Below are 27,663 nucleotides of genomic sequence, written 5' to 3'. Positions count from 1 at the left end.
CAGAATTTGCACTCTATCCCAGAGTTCCCACCCTGCATCTGGCTTAGCTCAGTGTTTTTACTGAAAAGACAAATCATTATAATAAGACGAATGCTTTTTCTCGCTTCCAGTTGATTTGTTGGTCCAGAATCCTCAGTGTCGTTTTTACGAGGCTTGGTGATATATGACGCCAATAGAAATCGAGTTCACACCAACCGTATTCACCAGAGCAGGCCCAGCTGGCTCGCTTAATCAAACCGTGAGCGCGCTGTAACCAATCAACAATTCTCTTTCGTTTTCATTGATGATGAACACACATTTTCCACAATGTTATATTCCACCAAAATTAAACTTGGCCGTAAAAAAATATCTGCTGGTTTATATAGCATTCATACATGCCACGCTGATGCCTGCTTATTGTGAAACCCAGTCTTTTGATAATAATATTGCTCATAAGAACACTCCTTAGTCCAGCAACCAACCAGTAATATACTGTACCATAACCTATGCATATTTATTCTTGGAGAAGAAATATATCCAGTTTGGCCTACGTCCCAATGACGCATTACTTCTAATGCACAACATTGGTTATAACAGTGGCCATCCAAAAACACCCAATTAAATTTCTGAGCATCTCAGGAAAAAATATGCAAATGTCCATCCAACGTCAATAGTCGTGTGTATTTATGCCACGGTCATGAGGGGACAAGCTCCTAAGAGAAAAGAAATGAAAAAAGGAAAACTTTCCCTTTACCTGCGACGCAGACAAAAATAACTGCCGAAGGAACATCGCCCCGCCCTTTGAGGTCACAGTCTTTTAAAATCTTCTTTTAATTAATAAGCGCTCCTGCATTCGGACCACGCTCAAGCCCGGCAACAACTTCAAAAGGCTTACGTTTGGTGAGAGACAGGCTCCAATATTCCAAAAAAATCCCTTCCTATGCAAATAGCATATATCACAAACTTAACTGCAAGGTCTGGTACAAAAATCATATATCACCTCTACTAAATGGCAGAATTGACAAAAGCCAATCATGTAGCGATATGACACGTGTTAGTAGGCCTATTTCTACTACTACAACTACTAACAGCAAATCAACAAATCAACAACAGCAGCAACAACAACAAAATTAATAATAATAATAATAATAATAATAATGGATATTAGAAGTAGTAGTCGTAGCCTTGGTAGTAGCAGAATGCTAACCAAATACCAAATACAAAACACTGTCTGATCAAGCCGCCTCTACATTTAGAGTGGGCCTACGTCCTTGACCTTGTCCTTATATCCTTTACAAATACATTGCTGTATGTTGTTTTGTTAGTGGTCATTTTTTTTATTACATTTACGGTGAAGCACTTCGCAGTGCGATATGCAAGAAAAGCGCTATGTAAAGATTTGTTGTTGTTGTTGCTGTTGTTGTAGTAGTAAAAACTGAGGTAGTAAAACGTGGCTTCGACGTTTTCACTGTTGATATACTGGCTGCAGAGCTCTGTACAACTAAGGGCCTAAAGTTGGCGGTCAAAAATAAATCATACATAACATGTCATGAGAATGTGTGGAAGATTATCTATCTATCTATCTATCTATCTATCTATCTATCTATCTATCTATCTATCTATTCATTCGTTTGTTACTGAAATATTCTAAGTGGACTGTGTGGCAGATGACAAGGTGTTCTGTCGATTTGTCCTACCAATCAAGCGGTCCGATCAACGGTTACTGCACATGCGCACCTACTTGGCGGAAGGTTACTTGTCAGAGGGTTAGTATTTAAAGTTTCCAAACTAGATGACAAACTAGACTACAAATTTATATGTCAGTATGTAAACTAAACTGTTGAAATTCATACAGTTTTTGTGGTGGATAAATTGTAAGTAGGATACGCCTAGTATTAAAATTTACTTGACAGCATTTTCGAAATTGCTGTTGGATGAATTAATGAAACCAATAATGTAATCAGCTTAGAACCATTTTCTGATAAGGTAAAAAAAGAGTAATCGACCTTTTCGGCCTCTATGGTAGCACAACGTACTTGCGGCGGTATTTCCCGACAGGGTAGCAAAGATGAATAGATGTGACTATCAATCTACGCTACGGTAGGACATTTCGATAAGGTAGGACAAATCGACAGAACACCGGGCGACGGAGCGGGCAGTTGCTGACACCTAGTGGGTTCACTCTGCAATAGCAGGGTTGAATTCTCTCTCTCTCTCTCTCTCTCTCTCTCTCGCTCCCGCACACACACAGACAAATACAGACAGGAAGGCACACACACATATACACACGCACACGTGCACACACACACACACACACACACACACACACACACACACACACACACACACACACACACACACATTTTATACATGGAATACAAACGTTTGATTATTAGACTTCTTTGGACTGTATGCTAAGAATTTTTCTACAATAATAGTAATAAAGCACTTTCTCAGCATTTCTATGTTTTCTGTGTTTCTTAAATATCAGAAGGCATACATCGTCCACACAAAGGGTGCTTAAGATGGCCGTGGGGCTCTCTGCAGCCGGAGAGGCCAATAAAACAGAATTATTTCCGCACGCCTTTTGTGCGCGTGTAATGCAATCCTAGAGAACAGAACAGGAGAAAAAAATGCTCAAATGGGTGCCTGGTTCTGGAACGTCCTAATTGCGTCTGCACTGCCATAAAGCCATTAAACACGGAATGCCAGACAGTGTGGCAAAGCCTTCACTTTATGGCCCAAAGACTCGGCAGAGCCGCCTTTGAAGTCCTGTCAGTCTGAGACCCCAGTGCGTCGCCTAACGTCCACACTGGAGTACTTGTGTCTACTTGGCCTCTACGTATGCAATTCACATGTACGTTCCATTTCGTCCTTCTTGTAGGAAAAGCAGATAAATAAAAACAAAAGTTAAAAGCTTAAAACAGGTCATCGTCCCAATGATTTGCAATAGTTTGTTTAACGCGCATGTTGTGCACTGTTGTAGCCCTGGTTTCCCATATGCTGTGCTGAACCAGTTAGGTGGATACATTGTACATCAGTTGCACTCAAACTGAGCACCATAGAGATACACATATGACTTCATATTCCCAGGCTTCAGCTGTCGGACCTCCAAATATCTCTCTTGTGTTGCGCTTTTTCGCCTCGCAGCGCTTTGCACCCCATAAACGGTTATAGCTGTAATTGTCTTTTATGGCGGTATACAGCTAACAAACTCCTCTGCCAGAGCTGAGCTACAAGCCTGTTCACCCGACAGCCCAACAGGGCCAGCATGGCCTCTTATCATTCACACACTCTGGAATGTGTTTAAGGCCAGTGTGTGTGTGTGTGTGTGTGTGTGTGTGTGTGTGTGTGTGTGTGTGTGTGTGTGTGTGTGTGTGTGAGAGAGAGAGAGAGAGAGAGAGAGAGGGAGAGAGAGAGTGTGTGTGTGTGAATGTGGGGTGGGTGGGGGGTAGGTGGATTTCTCAGTTTTTACTTGTGAGTGCTTAATTTACTACTTGCGAGTGCTTTAATTGTGAGTGCTCTTCTACAACAGTAGCCTAATATTTTAATTCTTTAATTATTTCAGATCATCATCCGAGAGACCACATCCAGCAGTACAACGCTTTACCTATTTTAGTCAGAAAAAATAATGGACATGGTGTAGTCTACTGTATTTCCATTGCATCTGGACGATGTGCCAAAGTTTATCAACAGAAAAATATAAGGATGAGACCTGCAGGTCCAGGAAATTAATTAACCTGTTTTAAGATTTTATGGAACCTATTCGAATGCAAAAGAGAAGTCGACTGAAAAAAATAAATTAGTTTTCAATTCAGTACGGGGTGAAAAGCATGAAAATCACCAGATAAAAGATGCCTAAAGATATACGTTTTCAGACATTATTTGTTTTTATTCAATAAATAAAATACAAATTACATTCGAGAAAATAAAAATAAACATCACAGAATCTGGGATGGTCTTTCGACCGTGAGGTATATTTTATCAAGTACTCTTGTGTCTTTATCGCTGATTAAAAATCTGCCTCTTTCTGTCCCTGAAGTTCTTATGTACCTCCGGTACAAACATTTTAAAAGATTTCAATTTAAGGACGTGAATTTGACGCAGGTAGTGGACAGGCATCTAGGTAGTTAAGAAAAAAAGACTAACATTTTTATCCTACACTGGTTGTCCGTAAAACTGAGTTTCAAAAGACCAAGAAGCCTAAATGCATGCCATTGTATGTGAAGACACAGCATTAGTCCAACCAGCGCCTGCAATTTTCGACCAAATTGTTTTCTGCTAAGTTAGTGACATAAATCGCCAACCGCTAAAACTAGCCATTAAAATTACATCAAAAACGCACTATATTCTGAAACACACACAAAGATTTTCAATGACACAAACAAGGTCTAAAAACACAAATACAACTAATAAAGGTTCGTTTACTTTCAAGGAAAAGGGGCCTACCAGTCCATAGCAGCAAGGAAGGCCGCGTCAGGAAAAATATCCACATCCAAACAAAGAAATTGGATTTGTGCAACATTCAATGGGTTAATCAATGTACAAGTCACACAGGTAGTCCAATCTATAGACCCATATGACTGGGTTACTTGTGCATGCTTTCATGGAAACAATTTCCATTGTCAGAAAAACGAATCGAAAACACCAGCTGTTAATTTTTAGATGCAGCTCAGTACGAAGAGGACTGTTTGCCATCATCACCGAAAAAAAAAGCCCGTTTCCTTTCATTCGTCTTTAGCGACATCCTTGTTGAACTTTTTCATCTTCATCCGTCGATTTTGGAACCAGATTTTTACCTGCCTTTCTGTGAGATTTAAGAGTCGGGCGACCTCGTACCTACGGTCGCGTGTGAGGTAAGTATTAAAAAGAAACTCTTTCTCCAGCTCAAGGATCTGGTGCTTTGTGTAGGGGCAGCGCTTTTTTCGCGTGGAGCTCGCGTGAAGCCAGTTGGACACGGGGTTGTCTGGGGAAAAGTAAAGGAAGAAAGACTTCATCGCTAACTCGAATATTAAATACCAGTCCAAGATCCAACACAGGAGATTCTCACAGACCATGGTATCAACAATAAATATTCATTCTCAAACTCTGTCATATCACCAGCTGCCTACTGGAGTCTCTAAGGTAAGAAAAAAGAGAATTTGGTCCTACCTGGATCGATGATCGGTTTCTCCTCGTTCTCACCGCCTGTTTCTGTGGGCTGAGTGGAGAGGGTCTTGGTGTCCGTGTAATATCCCCCGTTGGTGAAGTCCCCTGAAAGGAATGGGGCATGAGACCCCGTAGATGCATCAGGCCCTCGGTTGTTTAGTACGTCCGTTTTCACAGGGAAGTGGTTACGGCCCGTCGGTAGTCCAGTGACCGGCAGAGATCCAGATGCAGGGTCCAGCAGCCAGGACTGTATGTAATCTCCTCCCACTGAAGACTGTGGCTGGGGATGAGGATGGTACATTGAAGGTGCGCCGCTCGGAAATGCCGCCGTTGCATGGCTCCAGTTCGAACTGGCGAACACGGAGGGTTTGTTCGGGAACGTGCAGGGCCCGAGCTCCGTGTGCTCGGTGGTGAGAGATGGTTGCCTTATGTGTTGAGAAAGCCCCGTGCCAGGGGAAAAGTGGGCCCCAGCCAGCTCATTGCTTTCGGGGAGAATTAGAGAATCCACGTAGTATCCTGTCAGGGCTCCGGATGTCGACATGGCAGGGACACGCTCGCGCATATATATATATATATATGTATGTATATATACATATACACAAACACACACATACATACATACACATACACAAAAACAGGTACACACCCACACTAACACCCACACAAAATAACAAGCAGTGAAAATCAAGCAGCAACTTCCCCCCAGAAAGCGTTCTGGTCGGATAATAAGTTGGAAGCTGGCTGCAACTCGATTGGGTACCCTGCGCACGTGATCATAGAGCCAGAACAATAAAGAATGAATCAATGGAGCTTGCTATAAAAAGAGCAGTACGCTGTAGCTACCTACAGTCAAATTTGCTCCCGTTTTAATCAAAAATATAAAATAAAATAAAAATGCGATCGTGCCCTACAGTCTGCGCGTGGTGAAACAGACTTAAAAGGACGCAACAGATTTTTTTTCAGATGTAATCCAGTGATAGAGACACGTATTATTTTATTGCTGGGCTGGAGACCAGATTTTTAGACCCTAAATAAATGCAGCGACATGTGTGCTTAAAGTTATCGTTAGCATTCAAAATAAAACGGAGAGTTACCATTCAAAATAAAACGGAATCGACTAAATTTACACCTTGCCGTACAAAATAGGCTAATTAATCTCTCCAACAGCCACGATTAATTTCGCCGTTTTCCTGATATTCATAAAGGCTATTAGAAATATACATTTTCATTTAGAAAACGTAAGAGGATCACATAAGGTTATATTACAAGTTGATAATTACGTGGGTAACCCAACTGCAGCTGGGTAATAAAGCGTGGTATCTCCTATATTACCATGAACTGTTGTATTTCGCATTGCAACATTTACAATAATCATTTCATAACTGAAAATATTATAATAAATTTACGGTAGCTATAATAGCGCGAAACTATTCATTTAATCCGAGTTTAGAGGGTTCAAAAGCACGGGCGTTTTTCTCGTTCTTTGGGTCTATCTCTGTTTACATTTTTTAAATTTAATTAAATGCAGGCAATTGTTTGAATTCACCGAGTCTGACTGGGATAAGTAAGAAAATGTGAAATTATAACGTAATAGATAATTACTCCAACGCATCCGACTTTCTCCCAAATAAGGGCCCGTCGACACAGTAATACACTGATTTACAGTAACATATTCTGGATAATGTTTATTGTCGTAGTCTTCAAGTTTTCAATTCTTGATAGTATTAGCTTTTGTGCCATAGCGGTTCTACAGCAGTCAAAGTTTCACGCCCCCACGCGCGCGCGCACTCACACACATATTATTTGTATTATTGTATTATTTGTAAAGCGATGCAATTTTACATAGGCATGCACAGACGTTTTGCTGAGGAGTTGTGGATACTGCGTTTAACGAAAAATAACTAAATTACAACATTTAAGCGTTTTCAAATGCATTGTTGATAAAGGTGATAATGCTGCTTTTGTCCAGGCCCTGCAGTGATGATTAGTATCTGTAAAACGCGCACATTTTAAGCAATTAAATCTATCACTAATATTAGCAATGTTATGGTGCTATTAATGCTGTGCTACTGCGATTGCTGGCACCAAAGCTAATACAGTTCTTGCACATGAAAACCACACAAGCAAAAGTTTTATTTATCTTGTCCTGTCTAATTATCTATTTATATTAAAAGAAACAATTAGAGTTATGCGGACTGGAATTTTGCCCTCTTGCGTGAAGCTTTTCAGATAAAATAAAACATATAATTTCATAAGTGAGAGTACTTTAAATTCATACAACGCGTCATTTAGTTTAAAAGAAATACGCGTTGCCTTTTGCAAGCCATTTTAGTCTTCACAGTGAAATTTTCATGTGGTATTTCTTATTTTCATGCACAGAAAATCAAATCAAATCAATAGAAGACACTGTTACAGCGTATGCTGTGTGACTGTATAACGATATAATGCTGCAAGACATTTTTCCAAACTTCTGACGTGTTAAACAGCAAGATTAATTCGAAAATCTGAAAATACAGTAATAGCTTGAAATGTATGCCTATATTCTAACTGTGAAACTTTTTATTGGCAAAACCTTTTAAAATTGTGATGACGTACTACAGACAACATACTAATATAACGATGCAAATAGCGCATGTTCATAATTAAAAAAACAAAACAAAAAAAAAAAAACATCTTATTGCGTGATCCGAAAAACAGGACGGTCACTGGCACGCATGACGATGTTTACTGCCCTATGCTTTTACAGCAGGAAACGCAGCCACCTCTCAAAAAAGGAAAGAAAAAAGTTACGGAGAGACAAAAGCACTCTCGGGCAGTAAACGGCCTTGGATGTTTGCAAGCACGGCCCAGATTTCCCGCAGGCGCTATTCATAACCTTTAGACTGCAGAGAAGATCCCGTCGACCAGGCCTGAATGCGGCCATAAAGCCTGTCTTTCCTTTTGTGTACGGGAGGCCTCTTATGGCCTCTTAGAGCGGAAGCATATCAAGCTCTTCTTCTGACCGGCATTGAGGTCGCTGTTGCCCAAGAGACGTACTATCTTTCTCTCGTCAGCTCCTCCCTGTTTTACACGATGGACATAACCGAGGCCTTGTCTATGTGCTCAAACTGCATCACGAGTTAACTAAACGTAGCCCCGCAACACTCACCAGTAGCAATCTACTCTAAAGAGCAACAATTGGCGTATGTATTTTTCAAAAAAGAGACCTAATGTCACGGTGAATGAAACTCTCCCCAGTCAAAATCGTTGTCAAAAGAGTGAGGTAGTGATCTGAAAGAACTGAACATGCTTCATAATGCCCATCAAAATAATTACATTTCCTTGTTTTTCTCCAATGGACTATGCTTTCATCATATGCGTATTTAATAGTGAGGAGAAAAAAAACCAATATTGTCTAGACGAACTTAACTGGGGCAATTAAGACAGTTTCATGTTGCAGAGGTAGAATATGGATCCCAACAACATGAAACTACCTAAACCACTCGACAGTCTAGTCCAAACCTTGAACCAAAATAATATCCAGCCGCAATGTCACTCCCTTTGACTAACCAGCATATGACTGATCATTGTAGTTGTTTTTATATACAGCAATTAAGCATTACTATTTGAAATCAGAACGTAAACATAAGTATAGAAAAAGTTAAAGGGAAAATGCACAAAAGACACCCAAATACGCACTCACCTGCCTTTATGTAACGGTAGAGTACCACAGGAGAAGAACAACTGTTTGACTTGACTGAATGTTTTGTTTTTGCTGTTTCTCCTACTCTCATTCAAGACTGCACAACTGAGGCGCGTCTCTCAACAGACTGACGAACACCATCTAGCAGCCTGTCATAAAATGCCACAAAGCCGGCTCAACTCGCTATAAACTCTCCGTTCTATAACTCTATAAAAAAAGGCCCAAACCGCCTGTAGCCTTCTTATTGGGCAATATTCAACATGGTTCCGCGTTCTACAAACTGCACACTGAAAGCGTTTACGGCACTATGGAAAAATAAAATCACTCTATGGAAAAATAAAATCAAACTCTAATACGGAAAAATAAAATCAAACTCTAATATAAACTTTGAGGAAGTGGGCTGTCAAACCCAATACAAGACAACAGCGACAGGGTAGACCTGTTGACAAACTCAGACGGCAAGACAGGCAGATAGATAGATAGATAGATAGATAGATAGATAGATAGATAGATAGATAGATAGATAGATAGATAGATAGATAGATAGACAACAAAATTGGAACTAATCATTTATTCATTAGCAAATACGTAATACACAAACACTATAAGGTAAGAGTGACATCAGGGATTACATTGAAATTAATCCCTCTGGTAAATGATGTCCGTAAATATTTAATTTAATTCTTTTCAAACAGCATAACTACATTTTGCACATTCATAATGCCATCTGAAATCTGTCTGAACACGCCAACTTCCTCAAAAGGCACCCAGAACGTATTACTCAGACACCGAGCAAGAAAGAGAGAAAAGAGAGATGTCTTAGCATGTCACAGAAAATCAGCAAAAATATGTACATTGCAGTAATTAAAGTAGTTCAGTTAAATACCAAATAGGCCTACCTGCATGTGTTTGACTTTACGTAAGTTTGTAGGCATATGCAGGACTCTCTATATTGAAATAACGAAGTGAATACACTACATGATAAATACTCCAATTAACTTCAAAGCAGAAACAAACAGGAGTCACGGTGGCTTTGAAGTGGCTTAAATGTAAACATGAAGGTCAGGTCAGTAGCTTAGATGCAAGATGCAAACACAGTGCACTTCACAAAAACTGGGCATGTCCTACCGGACAAGTAAAGCAGTGAAGTATTGTGTACTAAAAAAAAAAAAACGTCACGAAGAAAAACAAATGCCGGCTGTGAGCTCTCGAATTCGGCTCTCGCGATTCATTTTCTTCAGTTTCATACGGCGGTTCTGGAACCAAATTTTCACTTGCCTGTCCGTCAGGTGCACATTTCGGCTGATCTCTAGGCGACGCTCTCGAGACAGGTACATGTTGAAGAGGAACTCTTTCTCGAGCTCGAGGGTCTGGTGCTTGGTGTAGGGGCAGCGCTTCCTCCGGCCACTCTTTGCCGTTAGCCAACTAGCTGTGATCTCTGCTTTAGAGTCTCCTATAAAGAAAACGACTCATATTGCACCTAAAACAATGCAGTGCAGCGGAACTAGTGTTTGAGCAAAATATCTGACCTATATTTAGGTCTGTGTGTGTGTGTGTGTGTGTGTGTGTGTTGGGGGGGGGGGGGGTCATCTGTTTAATAATAGCAAACATAATAATTTGTCATGGCCCAAATGTCCTGAGTGGACTCGTTCAAAGCGATTGAAAAAAAGTTTTCTGTTCTGGGTGAAAGGAAAGCCATCATGTCAAATCAAAACGAAAGCACTCGGCTATAGTATTGTTTTGATATCTTTAATACTATTTTTATAGTATCGCCGTTGTCTCTTTCTCAGGACCACACACACTAATTGGTAATAATGTGTTATTTCTGTGGGTGGCTATGAATGATGTACCCAGAACACTTACTCTAGAAACATGTGAATGTGCACAGTTGCCGATAAGATGAAGATGGTTTGATTAAACATTAATTCAAAGAAAACAATATTTCGATTCGATGCTGGTGAGACTCACGAAGACCTTTGGTACTTCTAGATTTATAATTCAGAGTCTATGATTCAGAAATTGTGACTGGGTTTATTAACCTGGCGATCCTCTACTTAAACGCCGTAGTTGTTTAATTGGTTAAATTATGCCCGTCCGAATAATTATTCCATCCCAAAGAGCATTTTTTTATCGGGAGTAGTTAACATGTTTCCTCTACGTTCAAGATCTGTTGGTCTCACCTTTACTGTTTACTCCCGAGTTCTTCCGGGCCTCTGGGGAGGACAAGGCTCCATCAGGGGACGTGTCTTTTTCTTCCTTGTCGTTGTCACGGGGATGTGCCCGTGCCACGTCTGCGGGTTGGGTAATATCTGCCTTGTTGCTGTTTTTCCCCCGAACCTCCACTTGTACTGCAGTAGCGGGCAAGACGTCGAAGCGATCAGTCACTGCAGTTCCTGCTGAGACCGCAGTTTGAGGTCTCAAGTGAGACAACGACCCTACATGATAATCTTTAATTAGTGAGTGTGTCTCAGAAGTTCGGAGGTAGCCAGGCACTGGGACTGCGTTAGTGTCATCTAAAGAACCTGCGCACGAGCCAGGAGTGAGTCGCCAGAAGGCTGAGTGCCCCACATAAGGAGGTCCTGTTTTCTGACACTTCCGTGGCTCGTAGAAACAGCACGCGTTCTCCTCTTTAATGTTCCTCGGGGAGAGGCAAAGGAATGAGCAGTTTCGCTGTTGGTTAGCCGGTGGGTCACCAACGTAGCACGAACTCTTTCCGTCCATCCACATTTCCATGCTTGTCATGTAGGTGCCATGCGCTGGCTCCATGTTCTGGATATCGACTTCTGGATGTTTGTTTATGGCAGAATAGAGCCCACAGTTCTGCAGTCTGTAATAGTTCACCTCGGGGTTCGGTGGCCTACGGTCGGTCCTGACGCTTGTGTAGGCTGAGTTGCTGCAGTCAGATTCATTCCGTGCGCTCATCAGAGGATTGACGAGGAAGGCGTTCCCCGTCAGGCTCTCGGAGCACGCCGTTACCCCGGTGTATTTTGGCGCGGGATCCGGGGAATTCTCTCTGGTTGTCATTTTCACAGCTTAACATGCTGCATATGATAAAATGGCTAGCCACTCTACGCACAGCGGTTAGCAAGTGGGAACGCACAACACAGGAGACCACGCCCCTACCTACGCTACTTCTCTAAGAGGGTGGCGGCCATATCTGATCTACAGCTGAGGGGGAAAAAAAACACATTAGCATGTATTAATCTCTCCCTCTCACTACTTCGCAACACACTAAAATATGTTTTAACACGCCTTTGACTATAACTGGCAACAAATTTCTTTTCGTGGTTCAAGTGTTTGGACACGTGTACCCAAAACACAAAGGCCCCACGGCTATTCAGCTATTCATCTAAATTTGCAGTTATTTCCAAGCAAAGCAAACAGCTATGTCTGTGCAAGATACATGAACTTAGTGAATCCCTAAACAATTTTACAATATCAGTGATCAAGAATTGCGGGGGAATAAATTTATTTAGAATGTAACTGATTGTCAAACTGACAGTAGAATCAAATTATATATAACTATAAATATATATACCATCCATTGCATAATTTATATATATATATATATAATTTCATTTTTTTTTTTTTAAATCTATGTTTTTAAAGTTTTTCAAAATATGATTCTTTGTTATTGTCTTCAATGGAAAATGTGAAAAGAATGCTTAAGCTTTAAATTTAAAAACTTGAGTTCTTCGTATCATCGACGACTTGGAAATATCGCAGCGATCGAAATATGGCACTGCTTATTTTAAACAGCCGTGTTTATGTTGAAAATAATCGAATTATATACAAGATTAGGACGCATTTATTGACTTGCAAGTAATATTTCACTCACCCAAAAATACTGCCTTTCAACTACGAAAACAAATTACAGCCAATATATCAGTCATATTTAATTTAAAATTGAGCAGACAGTGGAACCGACGGGAAATTTTCAAACAAGTGGCTGTCACAACTGTATTAAACGCGAAAATAAATAAAACCTTCAGCCAAATATGCCTGACTTATGAAGCTCTCAAAATTTAGCTTCATTAAGATATCTCCCGGATCGTACAGCCAAGGCAGACCTTGTGAGTTAAAAATATTGTCAGTCTGATAGCTATTACTGATGATATTCAGTCAACAGACAGGCACTGCAGGCTTTGGAGGACTGGTCGATCCGTCCGCACAATTTTGGCTGGCTGCATGAGTTGCTTTCTGCGTTAACTTCGAGGCGATAAAAGACCAGCTCATACTTTTAATAGCTAAATTATCATTTCTCACTTGTGAGTTAAGTTAAATGCCAAAGATTCGGAAAGTGTGATTTTTTTATTCTCACTTTCTGTCGTACAACATTAAACACACTTTTACTTTTGCTGCTACAAACAACCGCAATAAATACAGTGCGTCTCAGCTTTTCACGTCTCACTGGGGTGTATGCCCAGATCACCGGTCACAACAAATAGCAAGTTAACAATTTAGTTAAGTTTTTCAGAGTGTGCAAACTGGGCCAATAGCTGATACAGAGCAAATATTAAGATATACTGCTATTTAAAATGACTGTTAAACGCTTTTAACAGCTGTTGAGTTATTTTCCCCCCGTTTCCCTTGGCCCAGCGGCAAAAGATGCCTTTAAAATTTGAGCCTCGTGCTTCTCCACAGCCATATCGGTTTCCTTGTAAACGGAAATTCTAAACAATAATCTGATATTTTATTACGATCAACGGAAGCATTTATTTTTCACAAGAGACAAAGTATACATGCAAAGAGAAAAAGTACTCCGCTGGCTCCTCTTTCTCCTGACAGGCTTTTCCGCCGAAAGCGAACACCTCGCGCGGAAAGTCCGGATCGCTTTTCAGAATCACAATTTAGATTTTAAACTACATCATTCATTTTCGAAATGAGAAAAAAAGGAGCATTAAGACTGATTACATGCACTGACCAAATGTGTCTAAAACAAGTCTTTAGAGCGAATGAACGATTACCACGACTGCTAAGGCCACTATAAATTCGGTATTATTGATCGTTTCAGTAAAAATTAATCTCATAAATTTTGTTCACAGATGCAGTAAAATGAAAGCCTTGCCCGTGGAGCTGGCTCCGTAATGGACGCCCTAATCGGTGAAGGCCAAAGCATAGCTCATTCGCTGTGAAATATTTGCCTCTGTGGTAATACAGACATTTTAAGACCCTACATACCTGTACACGCTAATAATTTATTTAATAAGAATACGGAACGTTTTGTACAGTTTCTAGACTGAGGTTAACTGATAGAAATATTTCACACAACACTGATTTTAGCACTCTTACAATGTTCACGCACATCTGCATTAGATTTAACAAAGAACAGGACAGCACTCGGTTGTCCAACACAGTTCCTTGTAAAGTTGTGCTAAAGTTGTCCTACAATTCACTGTAAAGCTGTTCTTCTGGGCTACCATCTTGGACAAGACATACTTTAACGTAATTGTGGCAGCTGTGTGTATTTTTTGCGTAGAGGATGCAGTGCGCGTATACACACAAGTAAAACATTCAAATAAAATAGGCATTTTTTTCTTTGCTTGTAGCGGTTGAGTTAACAGCGTGGTCTGTTGATTACCTCCACAAACGATTCAATCACGCCGAGCTGTCTCCAGGCCCATAGGACAGGATTGTCGGCCATGACATTGATCTCATGAGCGCCACCCTGTGGCCATTACATGTGCGCCAACTCCGATAAACCCTCAGTGACTACAAATCTCGCGTTGAGAAAAGATGAATAAATTCAGAGAGAAGAATGGACAACGCACAAGGTGGCTCTGATGTATCACTTCGAGCCAAGCTACATGCAACTGGACTCATCCTCCTGTTGTCCTCTGGCGTCCTCGTCTTACACCTCTTTAGAACTGTGCCTAATAACCTTGGTTCTCAGACGCTTTATGGCACTGCACTGCAATTGCCCAAATGCTCTAGACGCAGACGGTTTTTATGACCCCGTTGCTGCAGCAACAGGGAGGATGTCTCCATAATTAAGCTGAGATTCCTCAGCGCCTGAAAGGATGAGCTAATCAGGCCCAACTGCTCAACATCGCTCTGCCATAAACTTCACTGCCGCCTCACCTTTCGTTCTCTCTCTCTCCGTATTGTTCTTCGGACTGTCATAGGCTAAAGTACAAAGAAACACTCTCAGAAACAAGTAGCATGATCACTGGGAATGTAAAATTGCAAGGTTAGTATAATCCAGTGAATTCCTGTCCTGTAATCAGGTAAATGCGTTTAAGTCAGAAATTGCACTGTATCGTTACCACTCCAGTCTCGTGACCAAGGTTATGGGTGAAGTGAATGGCGAGAGATATAAAAGAAGTTCAAAGCCAAAAGAGCGAGAGAGAAACGGGAAGGCCTCGATATAATACAAGTACGTCTCTCTCTCTCACTATGCGTGTGTGTGTGTTTATAAGCACACACACGTATTTATGTACGTATGTGTGCGTGTGTGTGTGTGTGTATATATATATATATGTATATGTGTGTGTGTGTGTTTGTGTACAATACATACATATATATACATATATATACATATATATACATACATACACACACACACACATATATATATGTATGTGTGTATATATATATATATATATATACGGATTGTGTTGTGTGTTTAGATAACCAGATAAACAGATAGATAGATGTGATTTTTTTCGTACTTTTGATTCGTAGTTAAGCTGTTAAGTGTAGTGAAGCAGTCCTCAGCGGACGAAATGTCAGAACATCAGGTTGGCGCTATGAACAATTAATGAAAAAAAAAATATATATATATATTGTAAATGCGCAAATTCCCGAATCAGGGTTGCATATTACAGAATTTTTATCAGATAAAAAATGTCTTCTCATGACAATGTATGTCCTGTTTTCCGTAACAAATTCGCACTATGTTTGTGTGCAATATACAGGTTTTGCATGAAATTACAAGTGCCGCTGAAATATCAAATAGAACATGTACAATTGGAAATCGAATTATTTCCAATTAAAATGTTTCAAATGATGCCGCATAAGAATATCCTTAAGGACAGGTTTAAATCTTTTAATTTGGGAGCATATGGTCTTCGGGATGCAGCAGGATATTCCTCTTGCATTTTCTCATTTCTCTCGGATACAAAACTGGCCGATATGTAAACAATACAAGTACTCCCCCCTTATAAATATATATATATATATGTATGTGTATATTTGTGTATATATATATATATATGTATGTGTGTGTGTGTGTGTGTGTGTGTGTGTGTGTGTGTGTGTGTGTGGATAGATGGATAGACAGATATATAGATAGATACATACACATACCCTAATGTCCCATCAGACTGAGAATACATAGCTGTCTGCGTATAAAAAGGGTGTGATCAGAGTTCTTTGTCTGTTTGCTGTGGATTTCTCCCTACCTCTCTTCCCATACTGGAAAACGGCTGTTCCTATCCCGACTGCTGTGATTAAAACCACTAAAACCACTAAAACCACTAAAGCTGTCAAATGCTCTTGCAGAGACAAGTGAAATCCAAGAGTAAATTCGCTGAGATTTGTCTGTCGTATCGTCATCTTATTTTCTCAGACGCGAAGCTAACGTTAATATGGCGAGCCATACACCACGCTAGTTATTAAAATGTCGATGACGTAAGAAAAAATAGGCTAGTCTTACAAATAGATAGAAGACACCTTTTAGTTCTAACGGTCTTTAACTATTTGGTCAAATCAAAGCCCTTAGTCTCAATAATGAAAATGTACACCAAAGCCTAGATCCCTCCACAGATAACCTCACACCGTTATGAAGCTCAAAACAACATTCCCAAACAAGAAAGTCTTTGATTACAAAAAATATATATCAGAATTTAATTAGTCACGCACGAATATTACATATAGTCCAGATACAGGTGTGGAACGAAATATGTGAGGCTGCTGTGCGTCACGAGCTTCTCATAAAAGTCGGCTTTGCAGTCCGTAATATCAGAGGGATAGAGGACAATGTATCTCTGTGCACGAGCAGAACACCCCAAGTGCAAACTAGGTAAAAAAGAATCTTTTTATGGTGAACCATATAATTGTAAGAGGTCATTGTGAATCCTCATCCAGAAAACTGAAATCAGTCACTGATATTGTTAATGTCATGTCGTTGCGTTGTTTTTGTTGCTGTAGTCCCTGAAACTGTATTCCCGTACCCTAAAGCAAAGGGTTCGTGGTGTAGTACTGCAAACGGTCTCGGTTCAGTTTTTTCTCCTTCATTCGCCGGTTCTGGAACCAGATTTTCACTTGGCGGTCGGTGAGATTAAGCATCCTGGACAGTTGTAGACGTTTCTCTTTGTTGATGTACACACTGAAGAAAAATTCTCTCTCGAGCTCCCGGATTTGATACTTTGTGTATGGACATCTCTTTTTACGTGCCCTAGAAGAAGCTTTAAACACACAAAGACACACATACCCCCCAAAACACACACACACACACACACACACACACACACACACACACACACACACACACACACACACACACACAGACACACACGCGTTCAAAGAAAGCAAAGGATATTAATTTACTTCAGCAAAATGTTTTTGAGTTTATTGCTTGCCCCCCTCCCCCATTGTTGTTTTTTTTTTATCACAGGACAAAGTTAGTCCAGATTTATTTTTTAAAAGTTATTTTAAAAATCGAAATGTGCATGATGTTGAGGTGATATCCGTAATACGCAAGTTGAAGTTGGAAATTTTATTTTATTTTGCAAACGGTGCTTTTAGAGCGTTGTTCCCATCGACGTTGAGAACGTAATTTTCATAAATGTATGTTTTTGGTGCCAACGTTAAGTTAAAATTTCTACGGTTCTTGGTTGTATCAGCATGCCTGAATCTATATATAATCTGAAAGAGTTTTCGGTTCTGTCTGATGTATTAGGAAGCAGGGTAACAAAGCAACGCCACAATCACGTTCTCAGCGAACGAGTTATTCATAGCGGAATATTTTTCAATCTACTTGATTAAGTTGGGGTCTCGCACTATTATGTTCCTGCTGTGTGTGATCTAACAGCCGGCGCTAAGTAGCAGAAAAGTTTCAAAACACTATCCAATTTCTGTACGCACCCGTGTTTTTTTCAGGCGCCCATAAATGACATCCAAAGGCTCTCTAAAATAACTTTTTTAATTAATAGTGACACGTGAAATCCAAAGATGTAATTTAATAGTTATTATTTCAATCGAATCATGATATTTAGACGTAAAATGTTTAGCTTTGAGTAAAGGAGAACACAAGCCCAATGTTTTTCACGGCCAATTTCAATTCCAAGCACGTGATCTTCACAGTTTATAAGTACGTTTTGTTGGGGAAATCTCGGGCCCTCCATAAACCTCATACGCTTATAAAACAGCATATAAAATTTTAACAGCAGCGCGCAAGATTGCAAACTTTCTCTCATAACACGGCCGTTCCGCTTATACGTACCGCTAGCGCTATTCGTCTTCTCCTCATTGTTGCCGGAAGAAGACTCGGGGCTGCTGGTATCGCGACGCTCCTTTCCCTCTGTCTCATGCTCCGGTGCGGGCGCGGACATAGACTGTTTGGTCGTGTGGCTTTTATCTTCCGTTGTGTAGTCACCGTTGGATGAGTTGTCTGGGCCCCCGAAAGCAGTGTCGAAAAACTGGTCAAACGCGTGCGGCAGCACCCCGTTCCTCCCTACGCTCCCGTAGAAATTTGCTGTGGAGCTCGCGCCCGATGTGGAATGATGGTAAGCTGCGGAGCTATTCTTTGTGAACATGTCACCCACGGTAGTCGGTGCTGGTAAACACTCACGATGCACAATGTCCTCTGTTTGGTAACACTGGGACAAGGGACCTCGATGGTGCCACTTGCTGGGTGCGTCGATTGCATAGTCTCGGAAGGTAACCTCTCTGACAGGCTGAACCTGCGGCAGGTTGGAAGAGTATGAATAGGTCACTGGACGAGAAGACGGGCTTTGGGACAGGAAGGAAGGCAATGTGGGGAAGTCGGCCCCCGGGACGTAGTATGTGCAGCTGGGCAAATACATGTTGGAGCCGACGGAAACCCTCTCATCAAAGTCCATCATCTTACCCGTGCAGCTTCTAGCTGAGGCTCGCGAGTTTGGTACACAACGTCCTTAACATGGTTTTCAGGCGCGTGTGCCTCTTGCCCTCCTTTGAAGCGGAATCCGCGAGGCAGAAATTTTGAGACGTAAGCTGACGTGGAAATCCATCTCCATCCATTCCAAGGGAAGTTATAGTCACGTGACTCTGAGCTGAGATTGACAGATCTCTCTCTCTCTCTCTCTCTCTCTCTCTCTCTCTCTCTCTCTCTCTCACTCTCTCTCTCTCTCTCTCTCTCTCTCTTTCTCTCACTCTCAGTCTCTCAGTGTATGTCCACTGTTGATTGAGTGTGTGTGTGTGTGTGTGTGTGTGTGTGTGTGTGTGTGTGTGCGTCAGTGAGTCAGTGTGTGAGTATGTGAGAGTGTCAGAGGGATAGTGAGAGAGATTGCGACGTGAGAGGTTGTAGTTTGGAGGTCTTTGTCATTGTTGGTTAACCGTTGTGCTGTGTTAAACGGCTTGAGATGAGCTCCGATACAGTAATGGATCCATTTCACACGCTCATGACAGATTGTCTCCCATAATTATGAGCATTTGATTCTCAGTGTACTAGAAACGTGGGCCTAAACGTTTTAAATATGTTGTCAATGCCAAGGCCGCGTAGGCTTATACTCCTCTGTGAGTGGACTTTTGTCTTTGAAAACATTACGCAACGGCTTGGTCAGCCATAGACTCGTTCTTATGTGAGGCCTGAGTTTCTACATTTCCAGCGATTGGAGGCGGAAGGGTGTGTGGACAGAACCTTTTGATAATGTGAAATTGAGCGCCATAATGTCCTTCCTTCTCCGAGGATAGACTTTGGCTTCAGACCGTATGCAGGTCTGTGTGATGGAATTTTTCTCCATTAAATTACGTGCTTCGTCGACTTTTACATGACGACTCACTCTCCGAAGCCTTGTGTGGCGGCTGGTCGCGTTTGGTCAGAGACCTGCAAGGGTCATGTTCAAGTCACAGCATCGACTGGATCTTTTACAAACGTAAAACACTACACAGTTTAGAACCAACAAAGCAAACATAGACCAAGTTAGACAGTCATTACAAACATGTATATTGAATTATAAAACACAAGAATAAAATCATTTTTGCGCTGACAAAAAGCTGTCTTTGCCATATGGTTTTATGTCTGAAAGTGATAATTGCGAGGTTTGGCGATCAATATGCCATATGCTACAAGATGGCTCTCAGCCGAAAAGACTAACTATGCAGTCCGCGTGTGGCTCGTGCAGATGTGTTAAGATCACATGAAGTTTGTAATTCAGGGTACGTGCACGTGACCTCTAAGCTTCGGAACCGCACGGTACATTCGTGGTTAGTATGGTAATGAAATTATGACCTTTCCTCACCTCGTATATACCGTGAACTATTGTTCCAATTAATTAATGATTTTGGAAAATTCACAGATTAAATATAAAAACATTATTTAAATAAACAACTTTAAAATTAGGCCCCCGATCAGTGCTGGAGAGACATAAGTTTATATATGCTTATGCATGTGTCAATATTCAACAAAATATCAAGGGAAAATATAGAACACTGCGCGTGTTGTTTGGTGCACTTCATGGAAAAGTAATTAAAGGATTTTATTTCCGAGAGCGTTGCCTTTCCAGAAGCCGATCCACATCTCAGTGTGCAGGGCGCATTCCATGTGGGCTATCTCATTTCTTTGTGATTGATTCATGTCTAAAATGGGGTTTTAAATAATAAACGAATAATAAATGTTGCTAAACCTAACTGGTTCACTTCACAAATGTCACACTGAAAATGAAAATCAATTTTACCACTGAAAGCGCATTAAATCGTATCTCAGTAAAAAAAAAAAAAAAAACACATGACATAACTACTGGAAGCATAGGCGATGTTCATCGAAGCTTCACGACTGACCCGTCGTTGCTTCAGTGGAGTCTAAGATTTTTCAGAAGCCTCTGTTGACGCAAGCAAGCAATCTACGTTGTTTGACAATAGCATGAACTGTTGTGAGGTATAAACTAGAATGTCACGGGTGATGTAGAATACTGCAGCCGAGGAAAACAAAGATGACACATTGAAAAATATTTTCCGTCACTGGGTCACGGTGCGCGGTATTTGTGTACGCTTAATATATGTTACTCGATGGAGGCTCCTGGCCCCTTTGACTGGAACCCAAGAATAATTCGGTGTGAATTGGAGTTTTAAACGCGGATTAGGACCACAAGGACTTTACATAAACCCCCTGCACTTTGTCTAAATCTTCCACACACACACCCCCACCAGACAACGTACACCTCACCGGAACGCACACGACGACAGCGTAATTCGAGCTTTCAATAGTGCAACTTCTAAATCCTCACTGGAGCTCAAGGAGCAAGCCTGGCCATCGCCAAGGTGAAATCAAATGGACCATGTCGGCATTAACCAGGTTCACAACAGTTTCGCTGATAGGCTGGCCTTCCCTTTACAATAAATGACAAGACGACACAAATACAAAGCCGAGCTCCGAGACCACACGCTCCGCCTCTTAGTCAACTCTTGACAAATTCCACGCTGTGTGTTAGGGGGCTTCCAGCAATAACCGAGGCCCGGGTGCCAAGGAAACAAAGTTTGAGATGGACCTGAAGGTTTACAACGCGTTGAGAGTGGCTTATATGGCGGCTCTTCACTCCTGACAGAGCAAAAACGGCATGGTGGCCCAAGAGTCACCGAAATGGCAAATACATCTCAAGCAACAGCTAGGGTGTCCCGACAACTGTAAACAAACAATAAAAATCGGGGGGAATCCGAGATTGGACATCAAAGGCTCAAGTACTTGACTTTAAATACATGAAAATTCAGGTAAGAATTGTTTTGGTAAGTAACGCCACACTGGATCGGTCCAATTTTATCATTCTAAAAAAGCCAGTGAGGTGATGTGTTACCTTAAACATTTCCCTATGACGGGAGCAATTGCATGATCTCTATTGATAGATTCTCTGTTTTATTCTCCCTCTATTCTTGGTGTGTGTGTGTGTGTGTGTGTGTGTGTGTGTGCGCGTGCGCGAGTGTGTATGTGTTTCTACGCGACCCCTCCCTCTGACCGCTGCTTTGTCTGTGCGGTGGACTTCAAGTTCGGGGGAGGGGGAGGGGTCACCGCCTGCAGTATGCAGTCAGAAAAGAGGCTTCAGACGCCATCCAGTCCTGTACTCCTGATGGAGTCTCCCGAGCTTTTAGAAAAGGGTATCCTAAACGACAACATTTAAAGGAACAGCTTGGAATAAACCCAACCAGGAAGAGAAAACAACATATTGTGTCTAAAACGAACCTAAGCCTAGTACACCTCAGCACCAGCTCGTTAGACCCATGCTGCGGAGATTAATGAAATCCTGGAGAACAGGAGACCCTCATGGGTTCACAGTCAACTGTACTTCATATGTTGCTTCACTTCAGGTTTTAACAGTTTATGACACTTTGACTCAGTGTCTCCATGTTCAGTTCTTGCGCTCGACGGGAAAAACTAGACCGTGTAGTGAAGAGACCTTTAGGGCTCCCAGCTCACAATCCTCTGCCGATACGCCCTTGAGCAAGGTACTTCACCTCCATAGAGCTTCGCGCCTCCAAGGCGTGAGACATCTGAGTTTAAAATTACGTCCCTTAAGACCGCGTAAATATAAATGAAGGCGTAACTGTAAATGTTGATATATTCGTTACAAAGATTTCTCACACAACGTTCTGGCACATTTGACCAGTGAGTAGGTATACTGGACTGTTAGAGTTCTTGGCTAATTTAGCCGCAGCTCCAATTTCTATGAATTCCCTCTGTTTTGGGGAATTCTCCCAGCGGGCTGCAAACAAGGAAATGGGCAAGAAGTTGTTTTGTAGTTTCTGGCCTAATGAAGCAAGTTGATTTTTTTATCGTACATTATGGCTGAAACTAACTGTGGTATTTTGATTCACTGATAGATCAACTCAACCCCGTTCCGTTGTGCATTGTTAAATATTCCAGAACCTTGTATCGGGGATGAACGCAGTTGAAGAAATGATCAAATTGTTATTATCTATATTTTGCGTTGATAGTTTATGCAAAAGTTGTAGGTCTTTGATGAAGACTGCAAATATTTGTATTCAACTTTTGTATTTAAAAGTTACTCTTAAATACTTCATTAAATAACACATTGTCTAAATAGATTTATCTTTAACAAGAAAAGCATAACCACGGAAATAATAAAACACGAGGCTGGTCATAGCTACTACATTTTGTCATGCTGTGAGGAACAGCTTACACAGTGTGTCATTTTGAGTGAATATAATAACCCTGGTGGCCGACCTTACACGTCTGCGGAAATAACTGGTCCGCATATACAAGGTCTTTGCGGTTCTGCTTGGTAAAACTGCTGCAGTTATCACACCTACTTTTAAGTTATTTTGATTTTTTATGAACTAAATAAATTTATAATACGGTTAAGGTATCTACGCACTGAAAGGGCATGTTCAGTGGTTTACATGTTCAGTGATTTACATTTACTCATTCACATTTATTCATTTGACAAACACTTTTATCCAAAGCGACTTCCACGTGAGGCAAAATACAAACCAGTCATGTGGAGGAGTTCTCTGTGGCACAGGTGTGGGGTAATGATCGAATCTGAGTGAATTTCTTTCATTTATATAAGCTTGTTAAACAAATTCAGTTCTGTTCACCTTAAATTCCATGAGACGAAATCACCTTAAAAGATGTGGGCAAAAAAAAAAACAAAACCCGAATTTAGCAAGAAGCGTTCTCTTATAAATTTCAAGATTGTTATATCAGTCATGGAGATTCAGTGCAAAGCGTGGACATGGTCTTTTACTGAAACACACCAGGTCACATGGGGAAAATGAAGCATGCATAACTGAAGACTCGCTTCTGAGTCCAGTGCTTGAGTTCTGGTTGAAGCTGTGAGCTGAATTATTCTGAGCTATAGTCGCTCTGTCGCAGAGATACACAGTTGACCCCAGTAAACCCAGCTAACTTCAAAAGAGAGAAAAGAACATTGAACGATGAGCTCAACAACAGCCTACTAACCTTAACAAAATTAATTGACCAACAAGATTCAAAATTATGAATGAAGAATGACTCATCGGCGTATGAAGAATTCGTTTTTGAATGGAAAAAAAATAGCGTTTTATTTCATTGATGGCTGTTCACTTTTTTTTGAGATTTATTTGGATCTAAAGTGAAGCAAACACGACGATAACAGTTTCGTTTCTTAAAAAAAGTCTGAACGCGTGTTGTAACGGCTCAGAAATAAAACTTGTCAGTAGAGGCTTGTAGACGTGTTCATCCACAGGTGTCAGGGGCGAATACAATGCTGACGATAGCCCCAAGACAAGGATATAAGAGCCTCTGATACACCGAAGACCACTATACTTTGATTCATTTTATGCTTTTTTATTAACTGTTTTATTTTTCGATTCTCTACTGTTACCCCTGAAATCACTAGAACTGCATTGGTATCAGGAAATGTACAGTGAAAATGAACAGTGTAGACCATTTAAATGATATCCATGAGACAATGTTTCCTGGTTGTTTTGGGGGCGGTAACAGTAATGTGTTACTGCTTTAATTATCCTTACAGTGAAAATGCCCACAAACGCAGCAACACGATTTCAATATTCATTTACAAGAAAAAGAAATTACATAGCCGGCTTATTGCTTAATTGCACATTTTAAGAGTGGAAAACCTTAGGAATTAATAACAGTGCGCAACCACTTCAACAGAACGAGCCGACAAGCACTAGTTGTCGGTCGGGAGATGTATCTCACACGCACATACATTATTTGTGATTATAGATGATTCTATAGGTGTAATTATCGCGCCGAGTTGAAGTGTTGTGTTGTAGTGGAGTTGGCTGCAGGCCACTAACAGTGAATGGCCCATACAATTTAACAGGCACTTTTTCTAAATTACTTTTTTTGAGTGTGAGCCCCTCTAATTTTAAGTTCAGTTAGTTTACAATTTTAAAATGGCCTTTACACTTTTGAACGTAAAGGCCATGTTAAAATAAAGTTATCATCACCATTCTTATTTCTATCATTGTTGTTGTGGAAAATAATCTACAATACAGAGGCACAATATGTTCATTTATTAATTTTACTGTCCTAACTTAGGAAAAACTGTTCGCAACCAAGTATTTTGGGTAAAACTCAAATACTAAAAAAATGAAATTGTAAGCGCAATCTCAGTGAACAAATAAAGGTTTTGCCCGCAATGTTTAGAGAATTAACACACTCAAAACTTGTTTACCAACCAGTAGTTTTTGTTTCGTTTCGTTTTGTTTTGTTTTGTTTATATATATATATATATATATATATATATATATATATATATATGCTTTTCGAAATAAAATAAAAAAGGTAAACCAAAAACTGGTAATGTGTTGTGCACACATAGATAGATAGATAGATAGATAGATAGATAGATAGATTAGAGAAAAAAGTGCAAAGAAATCAAAGGTCAATGTCAAACAGAGAGCACGCGAACTATTTCCCATTGCGTTCAGTAGCCTACAGACCGTACATGTAAAGACTGCAGAGACGCCAAGGATCGGGAGAAGCAACAGCCGGGTCGAGGGGAAGAGACCGCCGCCCGCTGCCGTGAAAACAGAAGGCCACAGTCAAAAGGGAAATTTCGCGAACAGCAAGAGTAGCAGAGAGATGTTGCTGACTGCAAAAACACACACTAGAACCACTTCATAGGATATTTCACACAATTAAAAAGATCGAGCGTTTCTTTTCGTGTTACTTGTGATGTAAGGACCAGCGGAGTTTATTGAGCGCCACAGGAAACAGAGTGACCCCAAAAGCCCATTTCAGTTTACTATTTTAGTTGCCGTTTCCTTTTTGCGCTTTGGGTGGCGCCAGAATCCAGACCTTCGTTGGAGCATGTAAGTCTTAAAAATCCATTCCAGGTTGCACCATGTCTCCTTACCGCACTTTTGTTCTCTCTAACAGGCGTGCGCGTTCTTGAGATACTGCGTCTGCATTATGGAGCGCCATAGGTCCAGTTTAAATCGTGCACTCTCACGCATAAATTGAAGGTCACGAGCAGTTCTGTGTAAATACGATACGTGACCGGGATTTTCGAGAAATACCATGACAGTTTTAATATTAACTGGTCGTAGCTATAGGCTTAAGTAGAATACATTCGGGAGGAGCGACAGGCATAAATTACATTTTAACAAATATTCGTCAATCACAAAACATTACGTGAAAGAAAATATTTCATGTAAACACTACTATTACTACTACTACTACTACTACTACTAATAGTAACAATAACATCGTCAACAAAGAGGAAGAAGAAGAAGAAGAAGAAGAAGAAGAAGAAGAAGAACTTTATTCAATTTTATTTAAGTGCAAAAGCATTTCGACATCGTCGGAAAGCAATTTAGCGGCTGATCGTTAGGTGGGCTATGCCAATCACCATACAGAACATCATACCAAATCACATTCACAATTAATGTCGTCAATATTTTGTGTTTTACCCACAATGTACTCAAAATGTGGTACCGCTTGTAGTGTTGTTCATGTGGGGGAAAATCCGGCTGCTCCGTTTTTAGCACACACTCATTTTAACAATACATGCCGTTTTTCGCTCAATTTCATCAATAAAACTATATTTATTTGGCAGAAAAAATAACTGGTTTATTTAACAGTTATTATTGGGGTAAATGGCGAGTTATTTCCTGATCTGATGCATATTTTTTTATGTTTTCACTTTATGAAATATTCTCAGTCATTACTAGATCGCGAAAAAATACATGACTGCATTATAACATTAATTGCGGACAAGTTCAAGCTCTGTGTGACTCTGGCCGTCTGTATACCTGTGTGTGCTGGGCTGACACAACTGTCCACACACACACACACACACACACACATATATACATACATACATACATACATACATACATACATACATACATACATACACGCGCGCACACACACCACACACACACACACACACACACACACACACACACACACACACACTCATATATATATATATATGTGTGTGTGTGTGTGTGTGTGTGTGTGTGTGTGTGTGTGGTGTGTGCGTGCGCGTGTATGTATGTATGTATATATGTATCAGTTTAAGTGTGATTTAAAAGGTCGGCTTAGGTTTATACTCCCAAAGAGGGCCCGTTAAGTAAAACAAACACATATAACATGAAATGTTGTTGGCAAATCCAACCAGGGCCTCAACACAACTGTAGTAACAGCGGCGATGACAGATTTTGACCAATTTTACTTTTCAAAAAACTTCCTTCTGCAGAACAGTTCTATGAGAGTAAATCCCCTAGATCACAACGCAATCCAAAACACCCTCCTATTTTCACGTGCTCACCGAAAGCATGTGATATATGAATGAGATTCGACGGAACGATATTCCGTGAAAAGAGATTAGAATTTAAACCGTAGACAGATTTTAAAAATGTGCACGCGAGCACACACACACACACACACACACGCACACACACATTTTTTATTTCTTCTGTGGCATGAAACTTAAACCACAGAAGTCCTCCATCAACTTTAATATTTAATATTAATATTTAATAGTAAAACATAAAAAAAATTCTCTTCAATTTAAACTTTAAATGTTTCTAGCCAGCCGTTCTTAAAATATTAAATTTATCTAATATAGTTGTATCTCAAATAATCATATGTAGTCCACATTAGATATTGACGCGAATGAATTAGATTCAGATGTAAATAGAACATGGCGCGGATGGTTTATTAACCGCATTGGCTGATGTAA

General features: G+C 40.5%; 3 protein-coding genes across 3 annotated transcripts; all 3 read right to left on the bottom strand.

Moving 5' to 3' along the window:
- Positions 1-4,706: 4,706 nt before the first annotated feature.
- hoxa9a (homeobox A9a) lies at positions 4,707-5,668 on the bottom strand. The gene is made up of 2 exons (XM_030789584.1): positions 5,131-5,668; positions 4,707-4,978 (listed from the first exon to the last, which is right to left on the bottom strand). The coding sequence occupies exons 1-2, from the start codon at positions 5,666-5,668 to the stop codon at positions 4,707-4,709; spliced, it is 810 nt and encodes a 269-aa protein (XP_030645444.1).
- A 4,316-nt stretch (positions 5,669-9,984) lies between these two features.
- On the bottom strand, positions 9,985-11,833 carry LOC115824909 (homeobox protein Hox-A10-like). The gene is made up of 2 exons (XM_030788626.1): positions 10,990-11,833; positions 9,985-10,262 (listed from the first exon to the last, which is right to left on the bottom strand). Exons 1-2 carry the CDS (start codon positions 11,831-11,833, stop codon positions 9,985-9,987), a joined length of 1,122 nt encoding a protein of 373 aa, XP_030644486.1.
- A 5,151-nt stretch (positions 11,834-16,984) lies between these two features.
- On the bottom strand, positions 16,985-18,876 carry hoxa11a (homeobox A11a). Its single transcript, XM_030789581.1, has 2 exons — positions 18,258-18,876; positions 16,985-17,217 (listed from the first exon to the last, which is right to left on the bottom strand). Exons 1-2 carry the CDS (start codon positions 18,874-18,876, stop codon positions 16,985-16,987), a joined length of 852 nt encoding a protein of 283 aa, XP_030645441.1.
- Positions 18,877-27,663: the final 8,787 nt, after the last annotated feature.

The sequence above is a fragment of the Chanos chanos genome, chromosome 12 (assembly GCF_902362185.1).
Source record: "Chanos chanos chromosome 12, fChaCha1.1, whole genome shotgun sequence".
NCBI classification, from domain to species: domain Eukaryota; kingdom Metazoa; phylum Chordata; class Actinopteri; order Gonorynchiformes; family Chanidae; genus Chanos; species Chanos chanos.
This window is presented reverse-complemented; position numbering and strand designations above follow the sequence as displayed.